The sequence below is a fragment of the Lichenostomus cassidix genome, chromosome 5 (assembly GCF_008360975.1).
Source record: "Lichenostomus cassidix isolate B80296 chromosome 5, HeHo_3.0, whole genome shotgun sequence".
Taxonomy (NCBI): Eukaryota; Metazoa; Chordata; class Aves; order Passeriformes; family Meliphagidae; genus Lichenostomus; species Lichenostomus cassidix.
Genome location: NC_139486.1, coordinates 48,817,729 through 48,835,564, shown reverse-complemented (window position 1 = coordinate 48,835,564; position 17,836 = coordinate 48,817,729). Strand labels below are relative to the sequence as shown.

The following is a 17,836-nucleotide window of genomic DNA, read 5'->3' as shown; positions in this document are numbered from 1 at the left end:
GGGTGCTTTCAGCCACTTCTATAAAATTTAAAATCTTATTTATCAGAATTCTATCAAAAATTTTCTCTTCCTCAAATATAAATCCAAATTTGATATGCTATGATAACTAGAGTAGAAATTTCCAAGTTTCTACAAACTCTGCCTAATGATCCTCTTATCCAGGTAGGCTGAGAAGGAATCAGTGATGAAGACATTGCCTACTTCATTAAAGTTTGCACCTTATTAGCTGCTCAAGATTACTGAAAAATGCCAGGTCCTGGCTAGAGTGTCAAAAGCAAAGACTTTTATTTGACATGAACCAGGTGATGTGGCTGTATGAAAATTAGTGCATGATTTCTTCCATTTGGCAATGCAGATCAATCCACTGTACATTAAGATACACAAATCATTGCCAGGAAATTACCTTAACAAACCATCAACAGTATCACCTTATACCTCTGTACTTTGATCTCCACAAGGACAAAGCCAAACACTTTGGCTTTACTGCTCTCCTTTGAACTACTGTGAATACTTATTAGGTAAAATGTATTTGATTAGACTTTTCTCATCAACAGCATGGGATTTTGTTCTCAGTTGATGGAACTTTGTGTGCCTCCTCACAAATACATCTGGTCTCATGGCAGCATTATCCCTGTTTAACGATGGCCTAAAAAGTTCAATTTGAGGACTTGCGTGTCAAGCTCCCAAATTTCACGTTAGGCTTAAGTTTTCCATGCTGGTATCTGCATTGGGCTGATTTCAAGTTTTGGCAAAGCTAAATTGACTATTTTTATTCAACAACATTTGGCTGGAATGCATTATCATGCACATTTAAAATAAAAATCTACAGCTACTTTGTTAAGAGGCTCTGTGCTTTCACTTTAGGTTTGGAAATGGTCCTTGTGCTGCAAAGTAAGAGCACTGTTTTTTTCCAGTCTTAGTGAACACCTGTATTGACTAAAGTTTAGGGGAAGAGACAGGTTCATCATAAAACATTGGTGAAAGTTAAATAATATAAAGACTGGTTATACTAGTTTTGATCTGGGGGAAACTTCCCTTTCACCTGACTGCTTTGAGACTGCCAGTGCATCAGCTCCTTCTACCACGATCAGGTGTAAACACACTTTCAACTGCTGCTGCAAAAGATTAGAAAAGTTGGCTCTTCAAGAATGCTGAAGGCACAGCAGACTCATCAGGGACAGGAAAATATGAGAAACTTCACTCAGCCCTACCCACTCAGGTGGCACAAAAATATTGCCATTGTGCAAAAATCCACTATCTGTTTCAAGAATCAGGGACTTCGTAAAGAATTCATATCAGTATTACAATAAATATTGTAATCTTTAATGCATTTGTTAAGACTATGCCACCAGAGGTAATGACATCAGTCTTAGTCAGTCTAAGTGGGGCTGTACAGACTAAATCACACAGTGTATCCACTGTTTTCTCCATCACACAAGGTTGATGGGAGTATCTACACCTGAAAAAAGCAAAGAGGTCAGTTTAGGTCACTGAGGACTAACTTACTCATACCTTGCTAACAGTTTTAGGTACAAAAAAAAAAAGGCCACACTTGGAGATTCCTCCTCTGGCACTGCACAGCTCAGTATTGAAGGCCTAAATCTGCATCACTGCATTTATGTGAGAGGAGTGAGTGGAACCTCCTCAATATAGCTCATGTTCTAGAGACTGTCTAATACACACGGAGGCAAGGCTCAACCTTGGTGACAGGACACTGGCCATGCTGTCACCTTCTGCCTTTCTTCATATGTAATAATGACTATTGAATCTTCCCACTGTGATCTGTTCAATCAGAAAAAAAAAGAAAAGCACAAACAACAAAACAAACAAACCAAAAAAAAAAAAATCAATGTATCTTCTTTATTTCTCTCACAAGCTTTTCTGATTCTTCTGGGAAGTGTCTCACGCTCTGCAATACTACACAAAACATTAACAACGTGTCCACCCTACCAGCATTGCTCACGTATCACACTTCCCACTGAAATGGAAGATTTTTGTCTGATGCAACACAGCATCAGAAGGCTACAAAAGCAAGGAAAACTGCCCTGCAGAACAGAACACACTTGCAGAGGCACACCGGGACTGTGGTCCCTAGCCCCTGACTAGTGGGACATCCGCTCCCTCTGCTGGGCATCCAAAAAAATCTCATCCATGCCAATGGCCTGCACTCTTAAGAGCTTGACAGTATTTATTTAAGCCACCAGGATTTTTAAAATAATCTTTAATAAGAGCAGAAATAGGTCAACAATGAAGGCTGTTGAACACACAACCTATGTTAAAAATACAGAATCTGACAAGAAAAGCCCATGGAGTCTGCAGTTTAGAGTTATACCCCTGATAGCTCTTGCTATGAAAGAGCTCTCACTTAACCAACTTGTTCCAAAGATTCAAAACCAGATCCATCCATCCACCCACCCAATCCATTTTCTGTTGATTTTACATAGGTGGTGGTGGCTTTTTGCCTGGCTTTTGTTTATTTCAAGATCCCTCATTTACTCACATCTTCCACATCATGCAGACTATAACAGACCATGGAGCCTAGGTCTGCAAAAAACAAACTCTTTAAAAGGGTAACCTATCATACTGGCATTGACTGCAATGCCTGACACATAGAAGCTCCCCAGTTTTAAGGCTGCAAATGACAATGCCATCATGGGGCTTCTATATCAGCAGAAGTGGTGTTGTTCTGAGGATGTCAGTGCTCACTGAGTCATATCTGTTATCATCTCCCCAAGAAGCTCTTACAAAATTATAAATGCACACAAGAGCGCATTTTATTTTTTCCTCCAGTGTGGGAATTAGCATTTCCCATACAGATATTTTTAACATTTCTCTTTGCTAGACTGTCATTTAATTTCTGAAACTCAACACTCTTCACTCAGCCTAATGACATTTGTATTACTGACAGACAATGACTGATGGTGCTTAATAAATAACTCAATCTAGGCTGAACTACAGGGGATGTATAGGCATATAGCAAACTGCTTCTCTTCAGGATACCTGAACAGCTTTTCCTGAACAAAGGTATCTAATATTGGGGTAAATAATAGCTGTTTTCATGTATTTTGTTACTTTTGTACTGGTACCACTGTATACCAACCTAATGAATCAGAGCAGTAGAGATAAAAGTCTGCAGGACTGAGTAGAGTAGAACAGGAACAATTATTTTGGTATTATATCACAGTTTCCCCTTTCCCTATCAAACAGAGAGATGACAGACTTTTTAGAAAAAAGATGCAAACCTAACTTTTCTCAAGTAAAATGCCTATTATTTGTAACTTTTAACATTGGAAATATAATATTTAGTGTTTCTAGGAAATTGAAGGGGTTCAGAGAATAACATCAACTGTTTCAAATTTCCCATTTTGTATACTTCTTCCACTTTCATCATTCACACCAATCTCTTTGTATTCAGCAGATTCCTCACACACACAAGTATCAAAAAGCAGTGTCTAGGGGGGGAGATGAAGTCCATTTTTTAATGGAAGGACAAAACACTTCTGCCTTTTAGAGAAACTGTAGTTAAAAAAGGGTCAAAACTACAAGCGCCACAGTGAGTCTTCATGATTATTTGGTCATTTTAATGTAATTTGGAAAGTACTTCAAGGAGAAACCATGTGATGTGAACTGGAAATTTTAAAAGCAGCAGGATGTAAAACTGATGGCATAATAAAAAATCATTATACCTTTCTCAGACAGCATTTTTGGGATAGAAACTGTGTAGAGATTTTGTTAAATAAAGCAGGTGGGTGAAATTTCAGAAGCAGTTGGCTTTACTGTGAGACAGCAATTTAGAACAATGGGCTGCCTGTCAGGTCTTGTTATTCAGTGAGGTTCAGAAAGTGCCTAGTGCCACCTATTATTCAGGCACTTTAGGCTGAGCTTCAACACCACATATCAAAAAACAGAAGCCAGGCAGTTACAGGAGCTGCAAAGCACCATCTGCCCATATTAATTCATACAATCTAACCCTAAAAAATTCACTGTCAGTCTCAACATACTTCCCCCTTATTGTCCCTACTTTGTCTGCCAAACTAACCATGTTCTGAGCTGCAATAGTTGGTACACTCCAGCCCAAAGATCCTTTACAATCCCTCTCACTGACACCAACATGTACTACGATGACCTCAGTCACAGAAAGCCAGTGGGGCCTTTTTGTGTACAGAGGAAGCAGGAAAACTGACATCCTTATAAAAGCACAACAGCTGAACATAACTCCTTATCCACCCATCGTGTCAAAATGTTAGTGTGAAACAAGCAGAGAAGCAGAGCTGCAACACAGCATTAAAATATATGTGCTAGAATGGCAATTTAAGGCAGTGGCCATTAAGTCTTTATTGATCAGCCTCATTAATGCCTTGCAATATTTTCCAGGAGGTGTTTACAAAAGCCATATAAAATGACTGTTCCTGGTCTTTTTCTCAAGTTTCTGGCAGTGGAGGAAGGATGCAGATGGAATCTCTACTGAGATAACCACAGCCCAGGAACAACTCCCTTGTCTACAATTCCCATCCTCTCTGTGTAATGTAGGAGATGAGGTACCTTAACTTCTGTAGTGCAAACTCTGAGAAGGTGCATCTATGTCCTTTCCTGCAGTTACCCACTGGAAAATCCCATACTCTAAAAGTAGGCTGATAACACATACAGCACAATGTTGTGCTGAGTGAGCTACAACATTCTCTCAGTCCTAACTACATCAGAACTTGTAGTTTTGCTCTAAGAAGGAGTTTCTGAAGCATCCAGGGGAGCCAGTCATGCACCTGTCCAGAGCACGCTGACAGATGATGGGAAAATTTCAGTGGTGATTCTCAATGGGATATATATGTGTATATCTATATATCACAATATATATGTATATATATATCACAAACAAAAGGGCACACACATGCATGCAAACACAAAGAGGAACAGTTTAAAGTTAGAAAGCTTTCAGCATGAGTTGCACAAACACAGAAACCTAACTTCAACTGCCTTGTTGACAGAGATTTATTTTTATTTCTGAGAGAGCTGCTGGGTAATACTGAAGCATGTCTGCAAAACAGGTTAGTATAATTCAACACTGTAATGAATCATGCCAGTCTAATATATTTTGGGATAGTACTAAACACAATCCTTAACCATGGATATTTTCAGCAAATATTCAGAGTTGACAAATTAAAAGCAGCCAAGCATATTAGCCTGTCCACTCCGAAACTCAGATCTTTAATACACCTTACCAGATGCAAAGGCTGATAGAAAGATGTAGACATTTGCCATAGCAATTGCTCACTTCTCTCTTCACCAAGCAATACAACACTCAAAAAGAAACCAAACACCCAAAACTTCATTAATGCAAATTGCGTAAGTACTGCAGTGTTTCCATACATAATTATTTTTGCCAACCTTGTTGGCAAATTCATTTATATAAAATTCAATCACAGAAAGTACAATTCTATGTAGTACAGAGGACACCAGGAATAGTTAAAAATATGTCCTCTCTTTTATTACATAAACCAACCCTCCCAATTTTTACATGAAGTTCAAGTAAACATTTTGTTACACAAATTATATCTGTGCAAGGTTGAATTAACACTTTAAGTATTTATATGCTCTCTTCCACATTTAATCAGAACTTGGCAATTTACAATACCCTTTGAGAGTCTAGAGATCTTTCCATCTGCTCACATATGACTGTTGCTACTCATGAAGTATAAACATTCCAGAAAAATCTGTAATCTTCAAAAACTATCATATCCCAAAAAGGGAAAAGAAAAGGTTTGTATTTCATTAAAAATGGTGAAGTGGGCAGTTTTAATACTTGATTCACCACGGGTATGATGTTTACTATGGCATTGACTTACATATCTTAGGAATTTTGTCAGGAGACAAAGATCAAAAGCAGCTTAGCAAAAGCAGTTCCTAGATGTTAAAGAACAATCTTTAGCCCCTAACATTACATGAATATAATTTTCTTACCTGAAGTCCAGCATTGTCTGCCTGCCCTCCTTTAACTAACTGGGAGATGAAGAGGCCACAGCTGAATTCCACTCCACCTCTTACACTTATTCCAAGCCCTTCAGGATTTAAACGATCCAATCTCACCTCTTTCAGCTTTCTGCAAAAATAGAAAATACTCGAGTGTTCAGCTGCATAACACCTTGTGTCAATTATATCTCATATGGAATTCAGACATTATTTTTCTCTTATAAATTAGGCAAGTTGACAAGTTTGGATGGATATGTGTTAAGCCATCAAGTTTATTCATATGAAAAGACATTTGCAATCACTGAAGCTGCTTTAAGAGGGTTAGAGCTATGAGGATTTTTTAAATTATTAAATGCAAGAAAATGAGAAAAGATTGGTTTTGACTTCTTTACCCTGCTTTTACTAGATTAAACTACTTGACAAACAATTTCAGGTACCTGTACTTCTTGCAAATGTAGCAAAATAACTATGCCCAGCTCTACACAGACAAACAATATTTTACTCTGAATTTACCGAGAAACTTGGTATTTCCTGCGTGTATTTAAGTTTGCTGCATTTTTTTTTGTGTATTCTGCAGCCTCTTACCGTGATCGTTTGGGTGTAAGCTGATCGTATTCCACCTGGTGTTTTAACGGGATGAGTGGGCGGATGGCATCGAACAGAGGCAACCTGCTTGGCTCATTAATCACGAGTTTTAGGTCCCCCACGAGCACTGGGAGATTCATTGACCTGCAAAAACACAGCGACAAAACAAGCACAGGTAATCAACACACCAACAAAAAGCTTCATTCCAGAAATTGTTGTACATGTGGGTTCAATATCTGCATGTCCTTTCAAGCTACCAAAAAAGATATTTATGCAGGTATTGGTTTGACAAAAGCAAAATAGCCTCTAAGAAAGCAAACCTTCTGTACACAAAATATCCTAATTCTTCTATACATTCATTTTATCTTTTTAGGTCATGCACATCACATTTATAGATGACATCTCTAATTTCATTCGCAGAACATCCACAAGATTTATGGAACCATTTGGAAATAATTTTCCAGATTAGGCAAACCTGCCTACTGGATTTTTGTTTCCTTACTGGTTAGGGATCCTTGTATGTAAATCTAGGCTACACACTCCTTCCTTTCCTGAACCTAGAGGACTGACAAATTGTTTCAATTCAGGAAAAAAATCACAATATTCAGCAACTAGAACAAAGATTTGGTTTAAGCTCCGATTTCTGTTCAAAATCAAATTTGAATGGTGACCAACTAATAAACAAAACCTAAGGAAGTTAAATTGCTGTGAACAATTATTTCATGAGAGCTATGCTGAGTGGTCTTCTTGAAATTGTCAGCACTGAGACAGTTACAGGTCTACAAAATAAACTTTGTTGTACAGCTGCAAGAGTGGAGGAACAGCTATCTACAGTTCAGTGGAGCTACTCCTATACAATATCCAGTTAAAATTACTCTGTATTATTTGTTATTCCCTTTATTTTAATTTAAATTTCCTGGCATGCAGTATTTCTGAGGCTTGGGAAGTAAAAATACAGATTAGGAATACCTATATGGGATTAGAGGTCAAATATTTCTGGAAATGCTATTCACAGTGACATTAAGTGTTAACTACAACAGCAATTGCACGTATTTTTGCCCTGGGATATTTCATAACATACTCTCAGGAAGTGATACATCAATATGTGTTCACAGAGATACTGAAAATTTTGCTCAAGTCATTGCCCAGTCTTGGCAAATGAAGAAAAGTTGCTATATGCATTGTTAATTTTGTAACTGCAAGAAGATTTTAAATAATTCAGACCTACTGAATCAATTGGCTTTCCAAACAACAGTCTTTATGAATGGAAAAGCAATTAGACAGACCAGAGTGAAACTGAATCAGATATGCAGCTGAATACCCCCATAACTATAGCTCAGTGCAAACAGCAGATGGAAACGTCTACATTTCACTCAGCTGAGATGCTTTTAATTACAACATGAATGGAAACAATGTCCATCAGAGCCATCTATGATTAGTGGAAAATATATTCTCATCTTCTTTGAACAACAATGGATCAGAGCTGATATCATTTCTGATCATAGAAGTCTGAGGCAACTGTGGTTTAAATCAGTTCAGCAAAAGGACTGGTAATAGGCCTATCGCCTTACCAATTTTTTACCATTGTGTTGTAGTAAGCCAGAGTCATTAAACATGCCAAACAGATTCCAAGACTAAATTTTGCCAGCTTTCTGAAGAACAGCTGCAAAACTTTTATCTGAAAAGTTCACAAAAAATCCTTGAAAAGCGATGTCAATGAAAACATCTGTATCAAATAAATAAATAAGCATTATTTGGAAATGTTAAGGAATTTTATTAATACTCTCTTCCTGTTTCCTAAGAACAGTTTTATCATGCAGGAGTTTCCCCCACACACTCCTAAATATGAATCCACTGAATTCTTTTACAAAACTTCCAAGTCATAAAACCAAAGTAACTTTGTAAGTGATTACAGACATGCTCCTTCTTTGCCAGCAGGTTATGCTGTGAAACCACAAGATTTCATTAAACAGGATGAAAACCTCTCATTTCACCTACTTTTCTAGTAGCATATAGAAAGACTTCAAAGAATCTTGAATACTAAATCTTCAAACTCTTGAATATTAATTCTTCAAATTTATAAATACTAGCAAAATTCTACACAAACATATATAAGGCTAGATCTTACTGGTGGTACATCCGCAGCACGTCATAAAGGTAATCCTTCTCCGCTTCATTGTCAATTAACAGATTGACCTGAAAACCAAAAGACATTATCTGCAAGAGCCACAAATGTTGAACATAAGAGATTTTCACAGATTCTCAGACCACAGAGCAAAGATTTCACCAAGGAAAATGATTTTTTTTTAAAGAGAAACATGTTTTTGCAACAGAGCATTACCTCAAAATGTCACACTTACAACAAGACTTTCTAAAATTAGTATTACAACAATTAGACAAGGTGCTAGATTTCCCCTCAGTAGTGGTATTATTACAGTAACATCACATTTGTCTTACCTGATAATCACTATACTGTTGAATAAATGTCTTCAGAAACCTTTTTGGCCACTCATTAATGTAGCACATGCTGTCACAGATAAAACCACCACACTGATATAATCTATGTCCTGTCCTCCAAACCACCGATTTCAGGAGCTCACTTATAACATTATGCAAACTGCTACACTGCTGTTCCTCTTTGCTCCAGCTCTTAACTGATAGAACTTGCTAGTTATTCTTTCCTCCCCCACTAATAGTACCTTTACCTAAACCAGTATCATATTACTATGCCTGCTCTTGGATAATTACAGTAAATTAAAGCAAAAGAAAACCAAACTCCAATTCTTACATGAGGAGTTCAATTTATATTCAGTGATAGTGAGACCCCCACTAATCTTACTTGCAGTGAGGGGTCACATCACATTAGTTTTACATCTGCACAAGCCCTATGTTTAGGAAAATAATTTACATCTGACCTAAAGGGTAACATTACTGTGACGTGAAGACTGAGAAGCAATTTGAATACTTAAAGAAAGGCCCTTTCTTTCTAGGTTGGCAATGGTTTGTATTATGTTCTAAACTAAATACATTCTTCATATTCCTTTTGTCCCACTTGGCTCTCTAAAGCCAGCAAGACTTCACATACCAGTGGTTTTCTATTACTTGAACCTTTCGGCTCTCTAAAGCTGGCAAGACTTCGCATACAGGTGGTTTCTTGTTACTTGTCTCCTCTGGAAAAAGACACTTTCAAAACACCTAAAGGCCAAAAAGCTACATGCAGGTCAAGATTGCTTTACAGTAATACCAGTGAGTAAACCAATTTATTCACAGTGAATTTTAAAACACAGAGGATAAAGTCTGCCTTAAAACGAAATAAAACGTTTGCAACCAAAACTGCACTGATACATTGTACATACTCAAAGCAAGGCAATACATGTAAAACTAATTCCAGCATCCCTTTTTCACTTCCTTGACAGGTAAAACACAACATAGAAATCAGTTTGGTTCTGGTATACAGAACTCAATCCCCAGTGCTAGCTAAGATACTGTGGGAGCAGTGTCCCACAAAGAACACTAAATGTTTAAGTGCATCAACCCTACACAGCAAAGGGCAAAACCATCACCTCTTCTTCTGACAGAGAATGCAAAGAGTAACAACATTCTGTTTTCCTCCTGATACGCTAGTTGGTGGATACATCCTCACTTCCTCTCAGAAAATGGAGGGCTACATCTAAATTCTGCTATTTCTCATCACAAAACATTCAGTCTTCCTCTTTGACTCCTGCACGTCTCATCCTGCATCAGCAACTTCCTTATCCCCTGATGAAAACTGACACCCAAACGACTTCTCATGTACTCAGAATGCTACAGCTGGGTTTATTTTCATGGGCCATCCCTACTAATGGGTCATTCTCCTCCTGCTGCCCTCTATTTCACCAATTTTCACTGCATCATAGCCACCTGCATCTCTAGCCATTTTCCTAATTCTTTAACTCCTTGGCATTACTGTAGACATATGCTTTACCTGGGCTAATCATCAGCTTTTAAAAGCTGACTCTAATTTCATAAATTCCAAAATATCTTGCCCCCCCCCACTATCTTTAGAAAAAAAAATTTAAAAAAGAAAATAAATTTTAAAAATCAGTGGTGACATAGTGTAACTTGGATCATGGAAGTATTTTAGTATCAATTTCTCAAGAAAACAACTGTAGAGTCATGGGATAGGTGATTTCACACCTTTTAAACCAAGGATAGTAAAGAAAAACCATCTGGATAAGCTGCTCTTGGCAGCCCTGAGCATGGGGAGTTTGGGCAGATCACCTCCAAGTGTCCCTTCCACCCTCAACCCTTCTGTGATTATTTAGAGAGTCTTCAAGGTAGTTGCATCATTTACAATTCTAGAATATAAAGAGTTGCTAATGCTATATTTCTCACTACATACATTGCACTGTTCTTCACAGAAATTAATAAGAAGTCATCACAAAATCTGCACTTACACACACAAAAGAAAAAAAGAAAAAAAAGATCTGTCAAGAGATCTACCTAAGTTTATTCAGTAGAATAGAAACTGTGGGGAGGAAAAAGCTCTTTTTGGTGTGGAAGAAGTTCAGAGGACAATAATGCACTATGTTAGCACTAGCCCAGTCTGTCAGGTTTCAAGTAACAGTATGAAGTCCTATTTAAGATACACAGATTTTGAAGAACTATTGAAGGAAATGAAGAACTGATCAATGTATTTGCACATATTGCATATTATGCATTGCTGCCTGGTTGATAGGGAAACTGATTAAAATTGCTTCGATTAAAAAGAAAAAAGAAACTAAGAAAAGAGAAAATAAAGAAAGTGGCAATTAAGGAAATTTAGATTCTGCAGTTGAGTATCTTCACTGGTATGTCACAGAAAAATTAAGCATCCAGAACTGTGGATGCCACAGAGGTTACTAAAAGCAGGATGATTCAAAATAATTTAAAGAAAAGACCTGTTCAAATGTCTTCTAACTCAGATAAAGTTGTCACTTGTATCTGCATCCCAGCTGTTTACAGCACCACTGACAATCCACCTTACGTTATCAGGGGTGGGGCTTGAATGATTTATGAATTATAGCAGCAACGAAAGGAAGAGGGTTCAAAGTTCAAGACAGTAACCATCCACCTAGAAACCAGAGTCTTAACAGATATGTTGCACAACCCCCTGTGGAGTTATACAGTAATAGGGAGCAAGGCAGAAATAATGTGCTAGATGGCTACAGTCATCACTCTGGAACACCCAGGAATATCCTTAATGTTTTTGAACTCTAGTTTGGCATATGAGATTTTTTTTTTTTTGCAGTCCCTCTGCTTCATCCTAACAATCCCTTAGTTATTGCGTTTATTACCAGGTGACAGATATTTCTACAGAGCATTACATTACTTTGCAGAAATGGTGTGTCCTAGCTGACAAAAAAAATGCCAAACCAAATCAACCACAACCTCCTACAAAAACAAAACAAAACCCCGCAAAATACTACAGAAAACTTCAGCCTGAGAGAGTCCTAAGTGGCTTCGCAAAAACATCTTTTACACATGTAAACTATTTTCCTCCTCCTTTCCTTAATTAGTGCTGTCAGAGCTCCCTTCGCTCACACAATTTTGCGCTCTGCTGAGCACTTATTTACCCGGGTAAAGGAGAGAAGGGCAGTGCCGGGCAGCCCGAGCCGCCGCATGTATCAAGCCGTTCGCACATGAGCGCACCCGCACAATCGCTCCCGGAATGCTAAGGTGGAAGCGCAGCGGGCAGAGCCGCGGCTGGGCGCTCGCAGGGCTCAGCGGGCACTGCCAGCGCCTGGGCTCAATATTAGTGTTAGTAGTGCCCCGAGCGGCACCGGCGGGCACGGGCCGTCCAACAAAAATAAATTGCTTTGAGCCCTGAAAAAGCCCGTGCGCTGGGGAACGTTCTTCCTCTTCTCTCCCGCTGTTTTTAAGAGTTTTAACACCCACCCCCTCCCAGGCGGCTGCCGCCCGCGCCACCGGCAGGGCAGTGCAAAGTCCCGAGCTCTCCCTTCCTTCCTTCCCCGCGGCTCGCTGGGGCACAGCCGTGCCCGGCCGGGCCGGGGGGAGCTCCCGTGCTGCCGGGGAGGTGTCCCCGGCTGTCCCCGCCGCTCACCTTGTGCCGGAACTCGCGGGCGACGCGGCGCTCCATGGCGCGGGTGCGGAGCTGCGCTGCGCGGCGCTGCGCGGGGAGGCTGCGCCGGCGAGGCCGCGCCCCGGGGCGGTGGGAGGTGCGCCCGCCGCCGCCTCCAGCGCTCCCGACACCGCTGGGCATGGACAGCCGGGCATCTATACCCTCCCTGCGACCCCCGGCTTGCCTTGCTGGAGGCCGAAACGGCGGAGAAAGGAAGAGGAAAATTAACACACATCCTTCACTAGCTAAGTATTCCTTCCCCCAGCTTTTCCCACGAGGAGCTGCTTACAAATAAAGCCTCTGACATGGCTGTTGTGAGTAACTGCAGAAGAATCAGGCTCGGAGCACCTGAAAAGGAAACTATTTCAGGCTACTCTCTTTCATACTATTTTGTCTGGAGCTGGTTCTTCTCCCACTTTCCGTACAGGAGGGTAGCAAGTGGAAGATGCCTGCAAACCTAAGTCTCAGCCTCCAAGCTGAATCATCTTTAACAACATAACTCTAGAGAGAGCAGGACTTGCTTAAGCACAAATAGCTTACCCGCTCCTCCTTCCAACAGAATGGAAATTTGTATGAATACATATAAAGGAGTGATTTAAAAAAAAATAAATAAAAATCCCAGGGCCAAATCACCCTGGGTTCTGTTTTGTTATTTCTGTGGGATAACTTTTGTACGCCACACCAGCTCCTTTAGAAACTACCCTTACTCCTTTCAGAAGATGGTTTTGCTGTATTGGAACACTACAACTGTGTGTACACTACCCATTTCTTTTATCAGGTGTCGGGGATGAGAGAGGAATGGATTTTAAGCCTGCAAACAAACAAATACAAATGTTTTCAGAAAACAATTTTCTTTTAAAATTTCAACTATTAATATATGTCACTTTTACCTAAGTTCCAGTACCACACAATATCAAAAAGCTATTCTCTCCAAGTGTTAAACACACAGATATAGAACTTCTTCCATGCACATGCAGAATAAAACAAAACTGCATTATATTTGCAAAGAGAAAGAAAGAGACACAAAAAATTTAAAGCACACGTTAAAAACCATGTATGTCACCTTTAAATTTACATATAGACTATAACAATCATTGACATCTATCAATCACTTCTAGAAGGCTTTACCGGAATAGATCTTTTACAAGCTCCAAGTTATGTATATTTGAAAGAAAACATCTGGTTTTTATAATACAGATAAACTTCCCAGGAGTCAGAAACTCCTCGAAGTAGTAAACAATTGTGAAATTAACTTCACTTGGTGATGTGTAAACTGCTCTGAATCATCATGTAAATGACACAGCATGGAAGGGATGACACACTTGGTAGGCTGATAGTCTGCTGTTACATGAATTTCTGTGCAATACTCTGCATAAATACAAAGCGAACAAATCCACAAAGCTAACTCATATTCCAAAACTGGAATTTTGATGAACGGTAAGTTTCTGAGATGGTTCTGCAGTTTTCATTGCTTCAAATCCACCACATTAAAAGATGGTACAATTATGACTGTTTAGTATTTTTAGATAATGAAATCTTTTCTAGGAAGAAAAATTGCGTGTAAATTGGCTCTAAATTAGCTTCAATTCTTGTTTGCTACTTGTGGCATTAAGGGAAAATGAATAATGTGGGCAGCTCATTTAGTAGGCAAAGAAGTGCATTAAGGTGTGTGTTGTGTAACCTGATTCCTATTGCTTTTATCTACTTTCTCTACTTCCATTAATGTAACCTTGATCAGAGAAAGTGCACCCGAGCCAAGCACATGCTGCACTCAGAGCAGATGGGCTCTGCTATAGGCTGAGGCTAGCACATAATTCTAAAAATCTGTTTGGGGTTATTGGGAAAAGGCTGTACCAAAGTTAAAGTGTATTTTTTATTTCTCACATTCTTTTCTCTCATGCACATTGTCCCTCCAACACTTACAGGAGGGAACAGAATTCTCGGTGAAAACATCACTAGTTTTCCATCATTTCATTAGAAATGAAACACAAGAAACACAATCCACGGGGACAAATTACAAAGGCAGAAAAGAGATCTTTTTAATGACTTACTGTTAACAGACTTCCCAAAGCAGTCAGAAAAGGCCCCTTTTTATCTGAGACAGTTTCTCACCTGGTATGGGCAGCTTCTAAAGCTTCTGTTATAAGATATGCAAACCTGAAGAATGATGGGGAGAGAGACAGCAGCAGATGGGAAAGGGAAAATAACAGAGGAAAGGTAACAATGACAGGAGGAGAGAAAAGGGAAGAAACCTAGTGGAAAGAAGCAATATTAACCACAAGGGATGAAAAAAAGAAAGAAAAAATAAGAGGAATAAACATGGAAAAGGCTCCACAGGGAGATCCAGAGTGTGAATTTATAACAATAATAAGTTATCAGAAGCTCTGGAAACCATCCACACACGTTCAGTGTGCGTCTTATGCTTGTCATTATTCAAGCCCTGACACCTGTTTCAGCGGGGCCAATGCTCCGTGCTGAGCACGGACAAGATTTGCCCTTCCCAGCAGGAGCAGGAGCTCCGCACCGCGCTCGTCCCCTGGAGCTGCGGGAACAGCCCCGGCTCCGCTGGCCTTGCAGCGGTGCTCAGAACCGCCCCGGCTGCTGCTGCCGGGGCACCGGCCTCCCAGAGCCCCGAAGGGCCGAGATGTGGAAGCGAGAAGAAATCAGCGCCCGGCACGGCACGGCCAGGGCAGCAGAGGCGGTAGCGGGGAGCGGCCGGCCCGGGGCCGGAGCCCGCTGTCCGGCGAGGGGCGGTGTCCGGGGTGGGTGCCGGGGCAGGGCCGGGCCGGGGGCGGGGGCGGGTGCGGATAAACTCCCCTGCCGCCCCGCCCGGGAGGGCGGGATGAGCCTGGGGCGCAGGTAGCGGCTGGAGCTCCGTGGGAAGCCGCTGCCGCCCGCATGGAGACCCGGCTCCTCCTCGGGGCGCTGCTGTGCGCCTGGCTGCCCTCGGGTGAGTGTCCCGCCGGCCGGGGAACGGCGTGGGTTGGTGCGGGAGGGCGGACAGGGCAGTCCTGGCCATCGCTGACCTGCCGCCTTTGCCTTCCAGCCCTGTCTCCGTGGCGTGCCCGGGCGCAGCTCCTGGCCGACGGGGACCTGCCGCTCGCCAGGTGAGAGCCGGCCGGGGCACAGCGGGCTCCTTCCCCGGGGGTGTGTGCTGTGTGCGCTGCCTGCGCCGGGCTAACTCTGCTTTTTCTCCCCTCTCAGGCGAGGCAGCACCGCGGGACCCCGGGGCAGGGGCAGCCTCGGCACGGCCGAGCAGGTGAGGCGCGGCCCGGCCTCCGGTGGGGCGGCGGGCAGCGCTGGGCCGGGCAGCACGGCACCTGCTTGGGGACAGCGCGCCATGGGATGGGCGGCTTCCAGTAGGGCAGACGCCGGGAAGAGAGAGAGCATCCGCCGCATTGCCGCTAGGGCTCATGAGGCTCATGACCTTGGGGGGTGCCAGGCTTCCCAGCGCCGCCGCCCGGGGAGACAGATCCCTCTGAGAGGGCTGGCGGGGCAGGACGGAGGGATGGGTGTTCTGGTTGTCGGCAGGATAAAGTGCTCTTCGCACCTTGCCTGAGTGTACCTGTATATTGCTGGGATGCCATCAGTATTTCTGGTGGCTGTTCTACCCTTGGTGGTTCTTCAGGACTTGCCCTGGAACGTGTATTTTTCCTAGCCACGAGGAGTGTCAGTCCTGAATGAAAGTTTAGCCTTTAAGCAACAAGAGACAATTTTATGACTCTGTCTAGAGCTTCAGCTTGTTCAAGAAGTTATGTGTTGTGCAAAGCATCCTTGCTTGAGGAAAAGCTGAGGTCTGGCTCATCAGCAACAATCACTTTGTGGGAGCCTTTTTGCCTCTCAGTGGAGGTAAACGAGCTGGCAGTATCAGGTCACTACAGCTCGGCACTCAGGTTTTTGGATGTGGTTTATCTTGGCAACTCGACTGTGTCGCTCATGGCACGTTGCTGAAATGTAATTAGGGTGTGTGATTCCCATTCCCTTGTTTGAGGGTGGGAAAAGGAAAGATTGCTTTGTAGTCCTTGTTTGTGGCTCCTTAGAGGGAGTCACCTTTCTTTCTGCTTTCTCCCTGCCCGTTCTGGGAAAAGCTCAGCAAAGAAAAAATGTCACATAACTGCAAGCAGGTAACCCAATCAACCACCAATAATAGCAAATGCTCATGAATTCAGGTTGTCCCACCAAGAATTCAAGATAGGGTAATACATTTTTTTTTGTTTCTTTCTGGGCTAGCCTACTGAGGAGAAATTGGTAAGAAATACACTTAGGAGGAAGGAAAAAGAAAAAAAAATATTGGAGTCTTGAGTAGAGTGAACTTTTTACTTTAGGATGAGCTTTTTCGGGAGCTTTGTAGTAAGCCAATATGAAACAATGAGCTTACTAAAAATGATATATTTACTGACAGACTGAAGAGATTTTTAAGTGTCTGGGTTACAGCTGCTGATTTCTTTGTTCTTTCTGAAAGGAGTCTGGAGTGGCAGTTTATAACACTTCACCTACAACAATGTCCTTGTCTCGGAACAGGAGAATTCACAGTATGAAATGTGAACCATCCAGTAAGTTATTTATGTTTCTACGTAAAGTGACTTCTCTTGTCCCTTATTTTCTGCATTGTTTAATCATTCTTAGGATGAAAAAATTCCTAAAATAGATAATACAGGCCTTCATGTTAAGGAGGCTCTACTGGGATTGGTCTCAAAGGTCAACAGAAGTGTAAAATTTTTGTCGTTAGAAAGACTGTCCCTAACAGCAGTTTTTGTAATAAAGAGCTTTCAGAAGGAAAATCTGCTCTTGTAGTGTGATATACCTAAAGATGTGTATTGTTGTCTAGATGCCATTAAATTGTGTGTCTATTTCCTCTTCTATGCTTGGAGGTTTTTTGCTTGTTTTTGCTGAGGTAATCTACAGATGCTTTTTGTGTGTACAATCTATGTGTTAGCAGGATAAGGTTTGGGTGGGCGTTTGCTTGGGGAATGTGCATCTTTGTTTTTTGATTCATCTTAATTTCAGAAGTGAAGTGGATGGGCTTAAAATATCTTGCTGAAGGGTAGAGATTCTCTGTGTTAACTCTGCAAAAGGGTTAATGCTTGTCATTAATCAATGTCATGCTCACCTTGTACAAAGGAGAAGCATGAGGCAAAATAATTCAAAGTAATTTTAGTCTGTGATACAAACCCTCTGGTTTCTCTT

At 41.4% G+C, this 17,836-nt stretch overlaps 2 protein-coding genes across 7 annotated transcripts in view; one reads left to right on the top strand and one right to left on the bottom strand.

Moving 5' to 3' along the window:
- Positions 1-12,782, bottom strand: part of USH1C (USH1 protein network component harmonin) — a 47,110-nt gene extending 34,328 nt beyond the window's left edge. For 4 of the 6 annotated variants that reach the window (XM_085062963.1, XM_085062965.1, XM_085062964.1 and 1 more), the window contains exons 1-4: positions 12,632-12,782; positions 8,678-8,745; positions 6,550-6,693; positions 5,956-6,094 (exon numbers count right to left, since the gene is read on the bottom strand). In XM_085062963.1, coding sequence (XP_084919089.1) covers positions 5,956-6,094; positions 6,550-6,693; positions 8,678-8,745; positions 12,632-12,667 — 387 coding nt within the window. In that variant the 5' untranslated portion in view covers positions 12,668-12,782. Of the gene's footprint in view, positions 1-5,955; positions 6,095-6,549; positions 6,694-8,677; positions 8,746-9,006; positions 9,076-12,631 lie in introns of those variants that run through there. The other 2 variants (XM_085062966.1, XM_085062968.1) reach the window with 2 other exon arrangements.
- Positions 12,783-15,505: 2,723 nt separating this feature from the next.
- OTOG (otogelin) overlaps positions 15,506-17,836 on the top strand; it is a 93,625-nt gene continuing 91,294 nt past the window's right edge. The window contains exons 1-4 of the mRNA XM_085062962.1: positions 15,506-15,599; positions 15,696-15,756; positions 15,854-15,908; positions 17,112-17,202. Of these exons, the coding sequence (XP_084919088.1) occupies positions 15,548-15,599; positions 15,696-15,756; positions 15,854-15,908; positions 17,112-17,202 (259 nt within the window). The 5' untranslated portion in view covers positions 15,506-15,547. The remainder of the gene's footprint in view (positions 15,600-15,695; positions 15,757-15,853; positions 15,909-17,111; positions 17,203-17,836) is intronic.